We start from the raw sequence: 20667 nt of genomic DNA on the forward strand, positions 1-20667 counted from the left end.
GTAGGTTGCCATTTCCTCCTCCAGGGAATCTTCCTGACCTGGGTGTTGAACCCACATCTCCTGCATCGGCAGGCAGATTCTTCACCACTGAGCCACCACGTAAGCCCCAATTCACCCCTCAGGAGATAGTAAATTACAGAACAAGAAAGGATTAAGAGTCTATTTTCCTGATAAAATTAATTATATCAAAGAAAGTGAAACATTTGGAATTTCAAGCTTTCTTGTCAAGCCAGAGTGACGAAAGGGGAGGGGGGGATTTATTGGGCAGACACGGCATGTTTTCTGTGTATCTCCCAGCTTCCAAAGGCAGGAAGTGCAGCTGGGATGAGAAGCTTCCAGGAACCCAGTCATCATTGTCTTCATCCTGGGGACCCCCCATCTGTCACCCCAGCTTCTTGCTGATGTCTCTTGCTGTGACTGTGCCTCAGCAACACCTCACTCAGCCCCTAGCACTTCTCCATTCTCAATAGAATCCCCAAATCTAGAATAGCCTAGAATTTAAAGCCCTAGGAAAAAGACTGATGGGCCAGTATGTCTCAGGGATCATGAGATCCAGTTAGCTATGGCCAGGAGGACAGGTCACTTTTCCAACCATCTGTCAGGAAAGACAACAGGAATGGACTCTCCAAAAAGCAGCTGTGGTCTGGGAAGTTCCTCAAAGAGAAGGAAGAAGATACTGGACTGTATGGCACACAGCCTGTGTTTCCTTCAAGTCTGTATATTCTTCAAAACGTTGCCTGGCTCTTTGGGGAAAATAATAAGAAGTTAAATCTAGTTCTCTTACTGAAGGGTCAGATAGAGCCTATTAACATGGAATCTCTGTCTCAGGTGATAATTCATGGCCTCTGGTCCAATTACTGTGCTGTCATAGTGCACCCTCTGCGTATCCATTTCAGCCGCATCTTTACATGCTATTTCAGAAATTCTTGCCCTGTTAAGATGAATCCCTGTTTACTAAGTGTAACCCATAATCTTTTCTACAACAAACATGATTGCAGAAGCCTATAGATTATAATCATCCAATGCCCGTGGTAAATATTTTGAATGCCAAGTATGGATGGTTAATATAACTAAGCATGCCATAGTTTGTTCAATCCTTACCCGTCCCTCAGCTCCACTTCATATTATGTATTGTGGTGCTGGTGGTAAAGAACCCACCTGCCAATGCAGGAGATGTAAGAGATGCAGGTTCAATCCCTGGATCGGGAAGATGCCCTGGAGAAGGGCATGGCAACCCACTCCAGTATTCTTGCCTGGAGAACCCCATGGACAGAGAAGCCTGGTGGGCTACACAGGGTCACAAAGAGTCAGACACGACTGAAACAGCTTAGCATATATGCATGTGTTGACCTCATTGAACATCGCTGCAGAGATTGATAATATATTCTGAGCACTGAGAACCTGTCTAAGTGTTTTATATGCATTGCTCATTTAATCTTAACAATGATCTTAAGAGGTGGGTGCTGTCATTATTCCCATTTTGCAGATGAGGGAGTGGAGGCTCCGGGTTGAGCTCAGAGGCTCCAGTATCATGCAACTGTGGATGCAGGTTCAAACCTGAGTCTGGCTCCTGAATGTATAGCCACTATGCCACACAGCCTCCAGGGCACTCAGCATACTCCGCTCCCCTCGAGGAAAGCCCATTCTCTCTCAGTCTGTGACACCAGCCACAAAGGGAGGCTTGTGTACGCAGAGCACATCAGATTATAGAGAAATGGGATTCTTTTGTCCGCCTAATTGTTGAAATGAATGATGAACCCTTAAGGGTTTCACTGTGTTTTCTTTTGATGAAAGGCATCAATTGTTGGTTTGTCTTCCCTGAGACTGTTTCAAAAGCAGTTGAATTAAATCTGCTTTTATTTTAACCATCTAGCTTTGTCAAATACAATGGATGATTCAAAGAACATTAACTAAGCCAACCTACAGGTCACCAACATTGATTTGAGCTCAAGAGAGCACGTCAGTAACTCGAATTGATACGTATCATTTCCACTGTATCAGTTCTCTGATATGAATAATTAGAAGTAATACAGCCAGAGTTTTGAAGTATAATAGTTGTTTTGAATTTCTTATTACAACCCAGTCAGACATTTCTTATGGAATCCAATGAACCATCTTCATTTAAAACACAAGGGCTCGGCGTTTCAGGTTTAAATCTTCATATTCCTTCTCCTCTTCCCAGCATCGACTATGAGTCATTCCTTCCATGGGTGTAGTGACATTTGCCTAACAATAGCAGGTCCACAAGAGCCAGAGATGACTAAGCCAAAAGTACCTCCATTCTAAACTTCGTTTCACACTTCCATTGGCTTTCTCTGCTAGTGGGGAAAAAGTTGACACTTGATTAAATCTAGTGGGTGACATGGCATCATTTTAAAATCCCACCTGTCATCCTGACCTCTGATCTGAAAATTCAATTTATCTATCACTCAACTCCATGCTTCCCCCATTATAAACATCTCCCACTTGAGTGGTACATTCATTATAATCAATAAACCCACATGGTCACGTTCTTATCACCCCAAATCCACAGTTTACATTAGGGTTCATCCTTGGTGGTGTACATTCTACATGTCTAGACAGATGTATAACAATATGCATCAACCATTATAGTGTCTTACAGAATAGTTTCACTGCCCTAAAAATCCTCTATGCTCCGCCTATTCATCCCTCCCACCCCCTTACCCCCTAGCAACCACTGATCTTTTTACTGTCTCCATGGTTTTGCCTTTTCCAGAATGTCATATAGTTGGAATCATACAGTATGTAACCATATAAAGAGATTTTATTTTAAATAAGGAAAACCTTACATAATAAATCATGAAATAACCCAGTTGATCTGCATGCTGAGTATCACTGCTCTTATTTTTGTCTTGCCAACTTGAACACTGTATCCACAAAGTGATGCAGTCCTACCCAGATCCACTCTATTAACTCCCAATTAGCATCCTTTCCCCACTATACCACTTTTTAATTTTTCCTGAAGTACTTCTTCAATTTGCAAGTCTACCCAAGTTGCTCCTCCAAAAGGAGCTATTAGAAGCCAGAAACCATTTCTAGATGGCTAACTTCTAGTTTGCTGCTAGAAGCAAATGTATTTAATTCCCTTAAACCACATGATTTTGCATTCTATTTTGTGAGTCCACCATCAAATACAAAATTTGAACACACATATGTGTGGATATGTTATGCTTAGAAAATATGACCCAAAGTTTAAATAATAACAGTACACTTTGAAGAATTAAATTAGGGCCTCCAAGATAACCTAGAATATGTTAGGACATCCTCATGTCTGGTGAAAGTTGAAATTTGGGAGAACCTCACAAGGTAAAGAAAGAATTCATCAACTATGATGAGCATGGTGTATTGAGTTCTGGTTCTAGGTGTTATGCTCTTAAGATGACATGTGACTTCCCAGGTGGTCCAGCAGTAAAGAATCCACCTGCCAATGCAGGAGATGCAGGAGACACAGGAGATGTGGGTTCGATCTCTGGGTCAGGAAGACCCCCCTGAAGGAGGAAATGGCAACCCATTCTAGTATTCTTGCCTGGGAAATCCCATGGACAGAGGAGCCTGGTGGGCTACAGTCCACAGGGTTGCAAAGAGTCAGGCACGACTAAGCATGCACACTTTCTCTCTAAGATGCTGTGTATCATTGAATCACTCTCACGACCCTGTGACGATAGACTGTGGTCTACATGTACCCCCACATCCACCTCTAGGGTCTCCTGGTTGGAATGGCTCTGTCCCTCATTCCATGCCTCTGGCTATCAGAGGTTGGGGGGCCTAAGCCAACTCTTCAAACCCAGCCCAGTCTGAAGGTGGGCTTTGCCAGAGAAGATGAGTCTAGAGGGGCCTGGAGTTCAGGGTGTATCATCGCTTTCCCGTTCAGAATGTTAGAAGATGACAGATGGTCTGCTGATTCTGCGGGGAAGTCCCGTCTGGCCTGAACATGCCGCTCCCTGCGGGAGAGTCCTCTTAGCCTCTCCAGGAGAGCTCCTGCCAGCCCCACCTCTAAACACAGACAGTATGACCTTGCCTTTCACTCTGGGCTGCGCATAAGGATCTCCTGGGAAATAGATTTTGCAGAAATTTTGGTCTATGGCTCTGGTTCACTCTCTGCCATCTGGAGAATGTGGGAAGGAACTGCTGTCCCCACTGAAGGAGCCGGAGCATCCCTCTTATTCTCTGTATTTATTCTTTCACTTTAACAACATTGCCTGGGACTTCCCTGGTGGTCCAGTGGCTAAGGCTCCATGGGGAACTAAATCCCACATGCTACAACTAAGAGTTCACATGCCGCATCTAAGACCTGTGCTTACTGGCTCAGTCGTGTCCGACTCTTTGCCACCCTATGGATGGATTGTAGTCTGCCAGGCTCCTCTGTTGATGGGATTTCCCAAGCAAAAATGCTGGAGTGTGTTGCCATTCCCTTCTCCAGGGGATCTTTCTGACCCAGGGATTGAACCCCTGTCTCCTACATGGGTAGGCCGATTCTTTGTTGTCTGAGCCATAAAAAAAATGGCTTCATATGTGCCAGACTCTGAACTTCACTTGCGTTATGTCACTTGCTCTCACAACAGCCCTAGGAAGGAGGACTATCACTATGCCCCTTTTGTATATATGAGGGAACCAAGAGTCAGAGAGGTTGAGTAACTTGCCCAAGATCACATAGCAAGTGCATGATAGAGTGATGCTTTGGATTCAGAACTGAACTTGTACCTACTGTGATTTTACAGCTCTAATTAGATATAAACTTCGAGCTTATCAGTTTTGTCAAGGTCACAGTCTCATTCTTACATCAAAGAGCTTGTCAGGATACCTGCTGTGTTGTAAAGAGAAGAGGATGTGGACGCTCACCTTCATCTTGTAACCCGGCGGCACCCAAGTCTCTCTCAGAATCCTCCTCCTGAGTGGGGGAAAGCCCCCAGAAGAACAGTGGCCAGTGTTTGCCCAGCGCTCCAGCCCCTGATTACAGTACCATCCTGATGGCCTCTTGCCAACTCACCACCTCATCCTCCCCTAGGGCAGTCCAGGCCTGGCACAGGAAGGCCCCCGATATTTAGAAGATTCCGACTTAATTGGTCTGAAGTGTGGTCCAAACATCAGCTTGTAAAAGCTCCGCAGGGAGTTCCAGTGTCCAGCCCGGAGAAACAGGAGCTCAGTATAAGCAGACATGCGAGGCAAAGCCAAGCAAAGGGTAGGGGAGTGGGGGGAGACTGGATTTGCCTGAAGACAGAACTGAGCTGGTCTAAAGTACTCTAGCTCTTCAGAGGGAAAGAGTGGAGCCAAAGTAGGAGACATTCATAGAGAGCAAGGGGACCCTCAAAGAGATGGAACCCTAAAATAGAGGAGGGTTCACGCTTGCCAGAGATCAGCTCCACACACCACCACCCCCCACCGTCCCTCCGCAGACTCGCATCCAACCTTGTCCACAAGCCAGCTCTGTACTGTGGTGGGTGTGGGAGAGGCGGGCAGAGGGGCTCGGGGTCCCCCTGGAGGCCTGCACTCAGAGGGGCTCGGGGTCCCCCTGGAGGCCTGCACTCCGCATACCTGGCTTTAACATGCTTCTGCATCCCTCTCCCGTGCACCCTCAGCTCCCTGCACCTTACAGATCCTCTCCTCCCGAAGTACTGCTTGGGGACTCTGTGAGCCCCAGACGTGTCTCTCTCTCTCTCTTTCAGATGCACCGTCTGAGTTCATCCAGTTACTGTCTTTTCCTGACCCTTGTATATTAGTCAGGCTTGTGGGCACTGACCATGCTCCATGGTACAGTCTCACTTCTACCTCCTCTGACTGTCGCAGAGATGCTGCTAAGAACATCATCCATGGCAGCGCTGCATCTTCACGATCCACACGAGACATTTCTTCTAGACCTAAGTTCCAGGGAAAACTTATTTTTCTCTGCAACCAATGATTTTCCTTATAGGAAATATAAACTTTTGTCATCATTTCATGTAATTCTGGTTGCTTTGGCCTTTAGGAAGCTAATAGTACAACACATACAAACACACATACTATATTTATAAAATACACACATATATTGGGTTGGGAAAAAAGTTTATTTGGGTTTTTCTGTACCATTCTTAAATACATAGTATGTGCTATATAATCATTTTTAACCAGCTTTACCAAGGTATAATTAACATAACATAAAGTCCACTTGTTTAATATTATATAATCTTGAATGCCGCCTCAAGTATATTGTGAATTATAAGTTGGATGTAACCATAGATAAATTAAATGATGCTGAGAGCTAAATCACTAGAGACTTTTAGTGACCTAGGCCTAGGGATTTTTTTAAAAATTCTTTTCTCTTCACTCATGGGCTTCCTAGGTTCCCAGGTTCTAGTGGTAAAAAAAAACCTGCCTGCCAGTGCAGGAAACATACAAGACTCAGGTTCAATCCCTGGGTTGGGAAGATCCGCTGGAGGAGGGCATGGCAACCCACTCCAGTGTTCTTAAGAATCCCATGGACAGAGGAGCTTGGCTTACTATAGTCCGTGCGGTCATAAAGAGTCGGACATGACTGAAACAACTCAGAATGCACACCCTTCACTCAGATCTTTTCATTTATTTATTCACGAAATATTTATTGAGTGTCTAGATATTGGTAACATGACAATGAAGCAGTCAAACCCAACAGCTGCTCTCCTGGAGCTTCCCTTCTAGGGAGGGAGAAAAGAAACCAATGGAGGTGAACAGGATGCCAGATGTGGTGAGTGCTGGGAAGAGGAAGGGAGTGGGGAGTGACAGAGGGGCTGCCACTTTAGAGAAGGTGGTCAGGGAGGACCTCTGCGAGGAAGTCACACTGAACGAGGTAAGAAATTACGCTGTTGAGCATCTCCGGGGAGGAGTCCTGCAGGGAGTGTCCGTGGAGGTTGGGAGCAGGTAGAGTGCAAACAGAGGATTATGCAGGAGGCAATTGCAAGAGACCAGGGTGAGAATCATGGTGGCTTAGATCAGGAAGGAGGTGGGGGGTGGACGTTTTTTGAAGGTATAGTTGACAAAACTTGATGCTCTGGATGAGAGATGGAAGAGAGCGCAATTAAGGGAGGCTCAGTTCGGCTTTGAGCTTTCAGCAGGCGTCGGTTGAACTTGGGGGAGTAGGGAGTGGGGCCTTGGTCTCCAACTATCACTGCCCTCTCCTGTCAATAAGCACACAGACCCACAATTCCCTTGGGGCCAGGCTCCTCAGCCAGTTGAGAGTTGTGTTCAGGGCTCACAAGCCGTCTCCTTGGTCATTCTCTGAAAAGATGAAGCTGAGGATAACCGGCAAGGCTAGTGGACAGAATTGTCTCCATCCAGTATATATATTCAAGTTTAACTGCTGATCCTGTGAATTCCACCTAACCTGGTGATGGTGATTTAGTCACTAAGTCGTGGCTGACTCTTGCGACGTCATGGACTGTAGCCCACCAGGCTCCTCTGTCTATGGGATTTTCCAGGCAAGAATACTGGAGTGGGTTGCTATTTCCTTCTCCAAGGGATCTTCCCAACCCAGGAATTGAACCCGGGTCTCCTGCGTTGCGGGCAGATTCTTTACCGACTGAGCTATGAGGGAAGCCCAACCCGGGCAGAGGGTCTTTGCAGATGTCAAGTTCAGATGAGTTCAGGATGGCCCTAATCCAACAACAGATCTCCTTATAAGAAAAGGCCATTTAGACAGAGACACAGGGAAGAACAGCATGTGAAGACGGAGGAAGAGACTCTGGTGGTGTGTCCACTGGCTGAGGCTTGCTGGCAACTGCAGAAGCTGGGGGAGACCTCTGGAACTGATCATCCCTCAAAACCTTAAGGAGGAACCAACCCTACCTCAATTTCTGGTCTCCTGAAGTGTGCAAGAATAGACTTCTGGTTCTTTGTTATTGTAACTAGTACCAGTTCCTAAGTACTCGACATTTCCCCAGCACGGTGCTGAATTCACGTGTACCGTTTTCCTACTTTATCCCCTCGAGTTTCCTTAGCACCACCCAAAGCTGAGCATTGGTAGTTTCCCTGTTTTATAGATGACGCAATTAAGGTTCAGAAAAGGTAAGTGACTTTCCCAAGGCCCCACGGCTAGTACGTGGTGGAACTTGGATATTTACCAGGTCTCCTATTTCTAAAGTCCGTGACCTAACCATAATGCCATCTTGTCCCGTCCCCCAAGAGCCAAGGTTCCAGGCACATTTTGCTGTTTGGATTTCCCAGTAAAGTTCATCTCCACTGACTTTCCAGTTAGGAATCCCTGGGCTACTCTCCATTTTATCTGCTGTCATTGGAGCTGCTGCTGTTTATCACATCTCTCCCAAAAGATTCTCGGGGAACAGATGTGGCTTGGAATTTGATAAGAACATCACTTCAGCACAGTCTTTCAGTCTGTTTGGAATCCTCACCCGGGAGATGGAGGGACAGCTGAACAAACAGCCCACGCCCTCGATGATGGTATTAACTGAAGTGGAAGCTCCAGAAACTGCAGACAATAAAAAATCATGTCTACAGAAAGGAACATTTTAGAGCATGGCCATCGCCATTGCTGGTGCTACGGCTGTTTTTCTGCCATTTCTTTCTCTTGTTCCAACTCTACTTGAGGGCACAGGTGGAGTGGGGTAAGATCTTCTCAGCCACTTACTGCTTAGAAGTAGGGCCATGTCTATCCCATTTGTAGGCGCATCACCAGTGCCTAGCGTCATGGCTGACACAGAATTCCCGGGAGAGCTCATGGACTGGATGGATGAACTGGAATCATGGCCGCAGCACTAACTCAGACTGAGCTCATCTCGACAAGGAGATGACTGATTTGTTAGTGGCTGTATAAGAAATGGAGAAATGACCTACTGTTCTGTCTTTGGCCGTGAGTTAGACCATAGGGGCCGAAGCCTCAACAAGTGAGGTGGGAAGGGAAAGGAGAACAGGGCCAGGATCTGGAGTCAGATTTGAAATACTCCGCAATAACATGCAGACGGTGCAGCCTCATGACTCAACCCTTGATTCGTAGGGCTCAGAGAATCAGATGGTTAAGAGCATGGACTCTGGAGACAGATAAGCTCCAAGGGTCACTTCCTAGTAGAGTGACTTTAGACCACTCGCCTCACTTCTCTAAGCCCTGGCTTCCTCCTCTGTGAGGGGCAGTAGCAGTGCCTGCACTCCATCTGTGTGGAATTATAGGAGATGATGCACCGTGTAAATAAGAAGTCGGGGTAGTTATCATTATCAGCCCCAAACTAGCCACCTTCCCTTATGTGCTGGTCCCCCAACATGGCCTGCTTTCTTCCTGGCGCATACACGGGCCCATTCCCTTTGAAGTCCCCTGTTCTCTGTCCAGCCACCACCCCACCTTGGTGTCAGTGCCGCTCTGTCTGTTGCAGACGATTGTTTGCTACATCTCAGAGAGCTGGGAGTTAGAATCTGGAATTTGAATTCTAGAGCTTGAGCACTCACTTCCTATCAAGGTTTATGGATCCAGCTTTGGTTAATTTGAAGGGAACACAGTTTGCTTCCCTTTGCCTGGAATATGCCTCCCCCATCTCCACCTTGCTAGTCCTGGCAGTTCTCCAGGTCTCAGCTTAACCATTACTTCCCCAGGGCATCTTTTGCTGGCCCACCAAATCAGGTTAAGTCCTCCATGTGAACATTCACCATGGGCGCCATGCATTTCTCTTTCAGGAGTTTAATCATAATTGAATGGGAATCATTTGTGCTGGTGTGTAGGCTTCCTGAAGGCATTGTCATTCTGCATCCTCAGCGCCCAGAATATCCCAGATGCTTAATTCATGTTTACTGAACAAATGAATGAATTGGCCAGTCTTCTGAGTCCTGGATGAAACTAGGAAAGGTGATTCATTTGGAAGGCAGAATGAATTCCATTTCCCTTACCCATCTCCACTGAAGCCTTAAACATTTTTTGATTGAAAAGAGTGTGCATAACGAAACACAGAACATAAATAAAGCCAGGTAACAGGGGCCACAGCTGACAAGGCTGGGTTGCTTTAGGGCACATGTGAACTTAGATGAATCTGTTCTAGTTGCCTCCTGTTGTACCACAAATTGTCCCCAAACTCAGAGGTCTAAAACAACAACTGTAGCCCGCCAGGCTTCTCTGTTCATGGAATTCTCCAGGCAAGAAGACTGGAGTGGGTAGCCATTCCCTTCTCCAGGGGATCTTCCCGACCCAGGGATTGAACCTGTGTCTTCCACACTGCAGGCAGATTCTTTACCGTCTGAGCCACCAGAGAAGCCCAAAGACCCCAAAACAACCCCGCTCGTATATTATTACCTCTCATGGTTTCTGACAGGCAGAAGATTGGGAACAGCCCCTGGTTGGTTGTGGTTTGGGGTCTGTCCTGCAGTGGCTGGAGCTGGGACGGCTGGGGCTGGAGCTCCCAGTGCTGTCTGGACAGCAAGCTCTTTGTGTCTTCCCCAGGCCTCTCCTCTCCACATGGCCTCATTCTGTAGCCTTGCTGGCACGGTGGCCTCAGGGCTCCAAAGGCAGGTGTCCCAGGAGAAACTGACAGAAGCTGCTGCCTCCCGAGTCACAGAGTGTTCCATTCACTGGAACGGTCACAGAGGCTGCCCACGTTCAAGGGGACAGAGCACAGACTCTGCCCTTTGAGAAACAACAAATATCTGTAGGTATGTTTTGAAACCATCACAGAATATCACTTCCCTCGTGATGTGAGGAAAGCTCCCGGGAAGCTCTCAAAAAGCCCTCCAAGGACAGAAGGATTCCTGTTGAAAGGAAAGCTTGATTATATTAACTTGACTTGTCTTACAGTTCCTTTGACTGCAGAAAAAGTGTTGGGAAACTCAAAAGAGTTCTGTTTTACCTGTAGAACGTCCTCACTCTTGTATTAAATGAGTCGATTTGATAGTGCCTCAGAGGCTGCCCACGTTCACATGGACAGGGTACAGACTCTGCCCTTTGAGAAATAGCGAATATCTTGGACTTTCAGTGGCTTCCCTGATGGCCCAGATGGTAAAGACTCTGCCCATAATGTGGGAGACCTGGGTTTGATCCCTGGGTCCGGAAGATCCCCTGGAGAACGGAATGGCAAACCACTGTGGTATTCTCGCCTGGAGAATTCCAAGGACAGAGGAGCCTAGAGAGCTACAGTCTATCGAGTCACACAGAGTCAGACATGAATGAGCAACTAACATACCACACACACACACACACACACACACACACTCTCAGTTCCTCAGAGCAACAAATTTAGTAATTAGAATCAAGGGGAGGTGCTTGTTAAAATGCTCACTCCCAGGCCACAGTGAGAGCTTCTAGACCAGAGGTGGCACTTGACACCTTGTCTTGTAAACAGATATCCCCACGTAATCCTGAGATAGGCGGGTATATATGCAGTGTGTGCTCAATTGTGTCTGACAGGGAACCCATGGACTGTAGCCTGCCAGGCTCCTCTGTCCATGGGATTTTCCAGGCAAGAATACTGGAGGCACTGTTGTTTATAAAGAATGGAATTTGCCTTGTTTTACATCATGTACTAACCTGATGCTATTTGACTTCCCAAAATGTTTATTTTGTATTAAGAATTTGAGCTCCTCAAGCAATAATTTTGTCTTACAGGATCTTTAAGAAATAAAAATCCACTCAAGGTAGTATAAATAAAATAATAACTTTATTGGGGAGTCACAGAGGTTTCTATGGAAACAGCCAAGCCTCCTGAGAGATTGGAACCAAGAACTGGGAAGCAAAGCCTTTGATCATTCCGACATTCTTGTCCTCACCCCACACCCCCACCACCACATCTGGGCCATTTTTCTTTGCCTGTGTGTGGCAGGAAAGGAACACTTATTGCTTCTTGGCCTTTTGGCTAAGATCAAGTGTAGGAAAAGACCACTTTAGGCAGATCTGTCTGTTTCTCTCTTCAGGACCCCAGACTAACTGCTGGGAGTATCCTAATTCCACATTCTTAAATGAGAGAATCTGATTGGCTCGACCTTGGTCAGTTCTCTACCTCTGATCCAATCAGCTGTGGCCAGATAGGTCCCCCTGCCCAATCAGAAGATTCTGGTAAGGATCTGGAAGAACTGAAAAGTATGCTAGGGTCCATTTCCAAGTTAAACTTCAGCCGTTTTTGATAATGTAGTCACTCTTGATTTTTATCGATCTTTTTTGAAATACATGTTCTAGAACAGGGATCAGCAAATTACCAGTGCTGGACCCACCGCCTGTTTTTATAAATAAAGGTTTACTGGGACACAGCCACACTATTCACTTGCGTGAATGGTCTTCTGATTCTGGCTTATTCTTCCCCTACCCCTGTAGCTTAGGACAGGGCAAGGCACTGAAAATCTTCACACAAAAAATAACCGTAACTCCAAATGCAACAGTATTTTCTAAGTTGTAAAGCACACAGTATTGATGATTTGCAAGAAGATTTTAGTTTAGTAATTTGAGTTTTTAAAGGTGGTAAGCAGATGCAATATGAAATAAAATTAAATTGCAGCATGATAAGGTTAGTCTCTCTTTTTATGTTTTCTCTTAGTCTTTCTAATTACTTGAACCAAAGAGCCTCATTTGTTGACTGCATGCCACTGATAGCTAACATTTGCTAATATCACTTTTTTCCTTAAACAAGGAGCAAACGCAGGACCTGGCTCAGAACTTCAGCAGCCAGAAGCATCCAGCTAAAATCTCCTAGCGCTGCTTTGTTCGTATTTATTTTTCTGCTCATCTTTCATTTAAGGATGCGATAGGCTTGCCATTAATGGTGGTGATCCAGAGTTTCCTTTTCAGATAAGTGTGGTTAAGTAAAGATGTGACCAGGTTTTAAAAATACTGATGAAATACCAGTTTATGTGGTAGGGGAAAAATGTGAAAAAAAAACAGGCACATGAATGGTGACTGAAGTTAGGAAACACCTGCATAAAGTCCCTGACACAGCTGCAAAGCAGTCCCGTGGTCCAGAGGAGGGAAGTGACCCATTTGGTCTCGTGGATCATTGAGGGATATAGACAAAGGTGACATCTGAGTGGAATCTCAGATTCTCAGGGCAGTGAATGAGTATGAGAGGACGCTGCAGGCAGTGGGAATAGAATAGCCACAGGGAAAGAGAGAACAGGACGTGGCCATGGAATTGTTTCACTTGAGGGAGCCACTGAGGGACTTAAGGCATTTGAGTAGCCTGGTCAGATTTGCATTTTTTAATTAATTAATTTATTTTAATTGGAGGCTAATTACTTAACAATATTGTAGTGGCTTTTGCCATACATCGACACAGATCAGCCACGGGTGTACACGTGTCCCCCATCCTGAACCCGCCTCCCACGTCCCTCCCCATCCCATCCCTCTGGGTCCTCCCAGTACACTGGCCCTGAGAGCCCTGTCTTGTGCATCAAACCTGGACTAAACCGTCATTAGCTCGAGCAGGTTCATCTCTCTGAGCTTCAGTTTGTTTATCTGTAGAATGGGGGTAGTTGAGACAGACATATGCTGCCTGCCCCTGGTGCCTGGGAAAATTCCCAGACATCTGTCTTGCTCCTCCTCCAAGCAGGGGGCTGCACTGACTTTCAAGAAGTCCAGGGCCCCTCTCCTGGGTCCTGGGGTGGTGGTGGGTGGGTGGGTGGGGTGTTCACAGTATTCAGGATTGTTAGACTGTACATTCACCAGTGGTGACAGGACAGCAGGTCTGTCCACACTTACAGCGCTGAGCCCCTCCTGTGTCCTGGGGGGTCCTCCCAGCTGACGGCTCGGCTTCACTCCCGCTACACATTCACCTCTGGTCATGGCCCTCCCTGCTCTTGTCCCAGCCCTGGCCTCCTGGGGAATCTGGGAGCAGAAAACCCCTGTCTTCAGCCTATTCCTTACATCTTAGTGGAGTCACAGTTTCTGCCTAGGTGAGGGCTAGGGAAGGAAAAACGGCTCTGGGTACCTGTGAGGGAGCAAAGAGAGATGGGAAATATGTGTGTGCAGACACACATTCCAGCACTTTGAGCCCTGCTCTGCCCAAGCAACTCCTGGGAGGATCTGCTCAGCTTGGCAGCTCGTATTTCCGTGGCGAGGCTGGGGGAGAAAGAGGCTGCAAAAGCCCTCTTGCTTCAGAAGTATGTGTGTCAGGGACTTTCTCCCTAAGAGTTCTAAGTTCCTGGATCTGTGTCACCCACGGCCACCCCTGGCCATGATGAGAGAGAAAATGGTGCGGCCAGGAGACCACACAGAGGGGTGGGGAGCTTGGCCCAGAGCTTCCTGCAGGAATCCAGGGAAGCCTCTCACATCCAGGCAGGAGCCCAAGGAGCCTGGGACCTGCCCTCCTGCCCCGAGGCTCCCTCGGGCCCAGGCCTCTCTTGCTGTCTCTGATCCTCCAGCCAAGTCAGGGGTGAGTATTTTCGTTTCCTCAGCTACCTAAACTCCTGGAGGATTCTTCTGGAGCTGTGACAAGTGGAGCGTATAAAGGCAGAGACCTTGAGGTCAGGTTCAGTTCAGTTCAGTTCAGTCGCTCAGTCGTGTCTGACTCTTCGCGACCCCATGGACCACAGCACACCAGGCCTCCCTGTCCATCACCAACTCCCGGAGTTTACTCAAACTCACATCCATTGAGTTGGTGATGCCATCCAACCATCTCATCCTCTGTCATCCCTTTCCCATCCCGCCTTCAAATTTTCTCAGTATCAGGGTCTTTTCAAATGAGTCAGTTCTTTGCATCAGGTGGCCAAAGTATTGGAGTTTCAGTCTCAGCATCAGTCCTTCCAATGAATTCAGGACTGATTTCCTTTAGGATGGACTGGTTGGATCTCCTTGCTGTCCAAGGGTCTCTTAAGAGCCTTCTCCAACACCACAGTTCAAAACCATCAATTCTTTGGCGCTCAGCTTTCTTTGTAGTCCAACCCTCACATCCTTACATGACTACTGGAAAAACCATAGCTTTGACTAGACAGACCTTTGCTGACAAAGTAATGTCTCTGCTTTTTATAAGCTGTCTAGGTTGGTCATAACTTTTCTTCCAAGGAGCAAGTGTCTTTTAATTTCATGGCTGCAGTTACCATCTGCAGTGATTTTGGAGCCCAAAAAATAAAGTCTGTCACTGTTTCCACTGTTTCCCCATCTATTTGCCATGAAGTGATGGGACCAGATGCCATGATCTTAGTTTTCTGAATGTTGAGTTTCAAGCCAACTTTTTCACTCTCCTCTTTTACTTTCATCAAGAGGCTCTTTAGTTCTTCGCTTTCTGCCATAAGCATGGTGTCATCTGCATATCTGAGGTTATTGATATTTCTTCCTGCAATCTTGATTCCAGCTTGTGCTCCATCCAGTCCAGCATTTCTCATGATGGACACTGCATATAAGTTAAATAAGCAGAGTGACAGTACTCCTTTCCTGATTTGGAACCAGTCTGTTGTTTCATGTCCGGTTCTAACTGTTGCTTCTTGACCTGCATACAGATTTCTCAGGAGGCAGGTCAGGTGGTCTGGTATTCTCAGCTCTTGAAGACTTTTCCTCAGTTTGCTGTGGTCCACACTGTCAAAGGTTTTGGCATAGTCAATAAAGCAGAAGTAGATATTTTTCTGGAGCTCTCTTGCTTTTTCGATGATCCAACGGATGTTGGCAATTTGATCTCTGTTTCTTCTGCCTTTTCTAAATCCAGCTTGAACACCTGGCAGTTCTCGGTTCACGTACTGTTGAAACCTAGCTTGGAGAATTTTGAGCATTACTTCGCTAGCATGTGAGATAAGTGCAATTGTGTGGTAGTTTGAACATTCTTTGGCATTGCCCTTCTTTGGGATTGGAATGAAAACTGACCTTTTCCAGTCCTGTGTCCACTGCTGAGTTTTCCAAATTTGCTGGCATACTGAGTGCAGCACTTTCACAGCATCATCTTTCAGGATTTGAAATATCTCAACTGGAATTCCATCACCTCCACTAGCTTTGTTCGTAGTGATGCTTCCTAAGGCCCACTTGATTTCACACTCTAGGGTGTCTGGCTCTAGGTGAGTGATCACACCATTGTGATTATCTGGGTCGTGAAGATCTTTTTTGTATAGTTCCTCTGTGTATTCTTGCCATCTCTTCTTAGTATCTTCTGCTTCTGTTAGGTCCATACCATTTCTGTCCTTTATTGTGCCCATCTTTGCATGAAATATTCCCTTGGTATCTCTAATTTTCTTGAGGAAATCTCTGGTCTTTCCCATTCTGTTGTTTTCCTCTATTTCTTTGCACTGGTCACTGAGGAAGGCTTTCTTATCCCTTCTTGCTATTCTTTGGAACTCTGCATTCAGATGGGTGTATCTTTCCTTTTCTCCTTTGCCTTTTGCTTCTCTTCTTTTCACAGCTGTTTTTAAGGCCTCCTTAGACCACCATTTTTCCTTTTTGCATTTCTTTTTCTTGGGGATGATCTTAATCACTGCCTCCCGTACAATGTCATGAACTTTCATCCATAGTTCTTCAGGCACTCTGTCTATCCAATCTAATCCCTTGAATCTACTTCTCACTTCCACTATATAGTCGTAAGGAATTTGATTTAGTTCATACCTGAATGGTCTAGTGGCTTTCCCTACTTTCTTCAATTTAAGTCTGAATTTGGCAATAAGGAGTTCATGTTCTGAGACACAGTCAGCTCCCAGTCTTGTTTTTGCTGACTGTATAGAGCTTCTCCATCTTTGGCTGCAAAGAATATAATCAATCTGATTTTCATATTGACCATCTGGTGATGTCCATGTGTAGAGTCTTCTCTTTTTTGTTGGAAGAGGGTGTTTGCTATGACCCGTGTGTTCTCTTGGCAAAACTCTGTTATCCTTTGCCCTGCTTCATTCCGTACTCCAAGGCCAAATTTACCTGTTATTCCAGGTATTTCTTGACTTCCTGCTTTTGCATTCCAGTCCCCTATAATGAAACGGATATCTTTTTTGGGTGTTAGTTCTAGAAGGTCTTGTAGAACTTCATAGAACCATTCAACTCCAGCTTCTTCAGCATTATTGGTCAGGACATAGACATGGATTACTGTGATATTGAATGGTTTGCCTTGGAAACGAACAGAGATCATTCTGTCATTTTTGAGATTGCATCCAAGTACTGCATTTTGGACGCTTTTGTGGACTCTGATGGCTATTCCATTTCTTCTAGTTCAGGTAGACCAGGTTCAAATCCTGGCTCTGTCCCTAACTGAATTTTTGGTGTCACAGGTCACTTACCTTCCTTGAGCCACCTATGAGATAGAGCTCTTTTCTTTCCTATTCATTAATTTAAAACTTTTATTTGTTTATTATTGAAGCATAGTTGATGCACAATATTATATAAATTGCTTGTGTACATTGTAGTGATTCACAATTTTTAAAGGTTAAATTCCATTTATAGTTACTATAAAATATTGGCAGTCTTTCTTGTGTTGTGTAATATACCCTTGTAGCTTATTTTATACCTAATAGTCTGTACCTCTTAATCCCTCACCCCTATGTTGCCTCTCCCCTATGAAATGCAGTTGTTAATGGTACTGACTTCCCAGAGTCTTAGGCAAAGTGAATGAGAAATAATAAATGAGAACCACTCATTGTCAGGCACATGGTACTCAAAACAATGTGGCGATTGATATTATTGCCTGCAAAATATCTGACCCAGTGCGTGCAGTGTGCACTTACTTCGATCTGATTGCCTCTTCCTCCAGGAAGCCTTCTCAGAAGCCCCCAGACCAGGTTAGGCCTTGAACAACGTGGTCCTGCCCCAATGCTCCTAAGAGGCCTCTTGAGAACGGTACCTGCGGGTCAGTCTTCCCACTGACATAGTCACAACCAGTGAAAATAATGATGTGTCACGAGCCATGCTGATTAACATGCTCTGATTGTGGCCACGGCTGTGTGGAAGGAAGCCGCAGGACCACAGGAAGGGATGTTAAAATATTACATTAATCATCCCTGTAATTAATGTCCAACGTCCTCCTTCCTCCCTGGAATGCAGCGTCAGGAAACGTGCCTGCTCATCTAATGGTGTTTCTGCATGCTTAGCAGGCTCTTAGTAAATATTAAATAACTGAAAGAATAAGAGAACCATTGAGCCCAATTCAGTTTTATCAGGAATTCAATCATTCCTTCCTTCAACAAATACTTCTTGAACGTCTGCTGTGTGCCAGGCACTATTCCAGGCTCTGGGGGTATACCACCGAACAAAACAGACAAAGATGCTTGCCCTCGTGGGGTTTATGTTTGCCTGGCCATTGATACGTATCCCCGAGGGATATCTTGCTCATCACTCTTGGAACCGTCTTCTATTTTTAAATTTTTTCTTTTAAAAAGTTGAAGGATAGTTAATTTGCCATGTTGTGTTAGTTTCAGGTGTAGAGCAGAGTGATTCAGTTTATGTTATCTGTACTCCTGTGCAGATTCTTTTTCCATTAGAGGTTATTATTAATACAGGATACTGAATATAGTTCCCTGTGCTGTATAGTAGATCCTGTTGTTTTCTTGTTCCTTAGATGCTAACTTGTGTCTGACTCTTTTGCAACCCCATGGACTATACCTGCCAGGCTCATCTGTCCAAGGGATTTCCCAGGCAAGAATACTGGAGTGGGCTGTCATTTCCTTTCCCAGGAGATATTCCTGACCCAGTAATCGAACTGGAGTCTCCTGCTTGATGGGCAGATTCTTTACCACAGAGCCACCTGGGAAGCCTCCTTTTGTTTATCGATTTTATATATAGCAGTGTGTCTCTGTTAATCCCAAGCTCCTAATTTATCCCACCACCCCCGCTTTCCCCTTTGGTAACCATAAATTTGTTTTCTCTGCCGGTGAGTCTATCTCTGTCTTGGAACCACCCTCTTTACGATTGGGTCCAGCCATTCAAGGTTCAAGGTCCGTGGGAAACTTCATGTATCTTACCAGCGTCCACTGAAGGGGTGTGGAAGAAGCTTGGAATGGATCTGAATGACCCTCAGCCACCGTGGCTTCACTGGGAGCCCCTTCAACTACACTGACATGCCCGCTGTCTTGCAGGTCATGCTCTCAGAGCGAAAAGGCACAGATGAACTGTACGCCGTGAAGATCCTGAAAAAGGACGTGGTCATCCAAGATGATGACGTGGAGTGCACGATGGTGGAGAAGCGGGTGCTGGCCCTGCCCGGGAAGCCGCCCTTCCTGACCCAGCTGCATTCCTGCTTCCAGACCATGGTAACTACCTGGGGGCCGGGCCCCTCCACCTCCAGGCTTCCAGGCTTTGGCCAGAGCGGTTCTAGCACTGGCCACCCCAAAGAGGCACCCGGGCCCTTCCCATCCTGGAGACAGAAAGCTGTCAGGCCCAGGGACGGCCGTGGAGGATTTTTCTGAGGTTGCCACTGAGAAACGCTCTCCCCTGAGGCAGATCCTGTTTCAAAAAAGATAAAGGAAGGAACTCAGGCAATTGGTTTTATAACCAACTGAGCAGGGCCCTCCTCTGGCAACAAGAGGTGACCTGGGGACGGGAACTCAGGACTTTCAGTCCCACAATCTGAGATGTTCTAGCAGCAGTTACAGATGGGGATGAGGGCAGAGGTCCTCACGGGTGCCCCTACAGGGTCACAGTCAGGCCTCCAGACCCTTCAGATAAATGCGTGATTCCATGCTGCAGGTTGCATGACCCTCATGGGACTCCTGGGGCAGGGGGCGCAGCCTGGGCAGGGGCTGGTGAGCTCAGAGCCAGGCTTCTAAGAAGAAGAGGGAATCTGTGTACTATCTGCCATTCACCGTGATTCTGCTTTCATCTGTGAGAATGAGACATCCTTTGAACAACCTCTTACCTTCCCCTTTGCACACTAGACCTGGGTCTCCATCCCTAAGCGGGTGCTTGTGGCGATCAGACCACAATCTGGGGACCCATTCACCTCACCGGGCTCTGCTATCACAGCCCCCATAGCATTGACTGGTAACTCTCCCCCTGTCTGTCTCCTTTGCTTTAAGAGCACGACCTTCTCAGACATAGGACCTAGCTTTCTCAGCCATCTGCCTCATTTGTGAGCCTTTCCCAGGTACCAGACACTGTGTGTGTGGAGGGGGTGGGAGTAGGGGAAGGAAGGCAGGGCAGAGCCCAAATGCAAAGAGATACAGAGTTAATTCTTGCTTTGGAAGCTTCTCAGGGCCAAAGGCCTCAGAGTCTTAAAGACGTTTTAAGGGCTTGTTCAAGATTATTTTGACTTGCTCCAGTTTGCACCCTCCGTTCCGATTTTAGAACCCAACTCCTGTGCGTGATGGGATGCCATTGCAAGCTGTGTGTGCTTTAAAGTTTCTTTTCTCCTCCAGCATCCCCAAGTCCTCTGCTCCGCTAAGTTTGATTGAGTCCCCCGCCGACCTAGAAAGACCCGGAACTGGGTTTGAGGTGGGTTTTCTCAGTGCAGGCTGTACCCTAGGGGTAAAACTCCCTGTGGTGAGAGGGGCAGAGTCAGAACCCGGCTCCTTCCTTGTTGTGAGAGTTTCTTGATACCTGTTGGGCTCAGAGGGACCTGGGTTCACATCTCAGCTTTGTCATTTTCTGGCTGAGTGGCCTTGAGAGAATTACGCAACCCCCCCTGGGCCTCAGTCTCTCCATATGTAAAAGGGATAATAGTAGCTGCATCCAAGGTTGCTATGAGGAGGAAATGAGATTACATGTGAGAAGTGCTTAATGCAGTGCTTGTTACCTGGTAAACACTCTAGCACTCCGCTCAGTCGCTCAGTCGTGTCTGACTCTTTTGCGACCCCATGGACTGTAGCCCGCCAGGCTCCTCTGTCCTTGGG

General features: G+C 46.5%; 1 protein-coding gene across 2 annotated transcripts in view; it reads left to right on the forward strand.

The window, feature by feature from the left end:
* PRKCB (protein kinase C beta) overlaps window positions 1-20667 on the forward strand; it is a 359558-nt gene that overhangs the window by 280208 nt on the left and 58683 nt on the right. For both annotated transcript variants that reach the window (XM_043914534.1, XM_043914535.1), the window contains exon 10: window positions 18916-19089. In XM_043914534.1, coding sequence (XP_043770469.1) covers window positions 18916-19089 — 174 coding nt within the window. The remainder of the gene's footprint in view (window positions 1-18915; window positions 19090-20667) is intronic.

The sequence above is a fragment of the Cervus elaphus genome, chromosome 10 (assembly GCF_910594005.1).
Source record: "Cervus elaphus chromosome 10, mCerEla1.1, whole genome shotgun sequence".
NCBI classification, from domain to species: domain Eukaryota; kingdom Metazoa; phylum Chordata; class Mammalia; order Artiodactyla; family Cervidae; genus Cervus; species Cervus elaphus.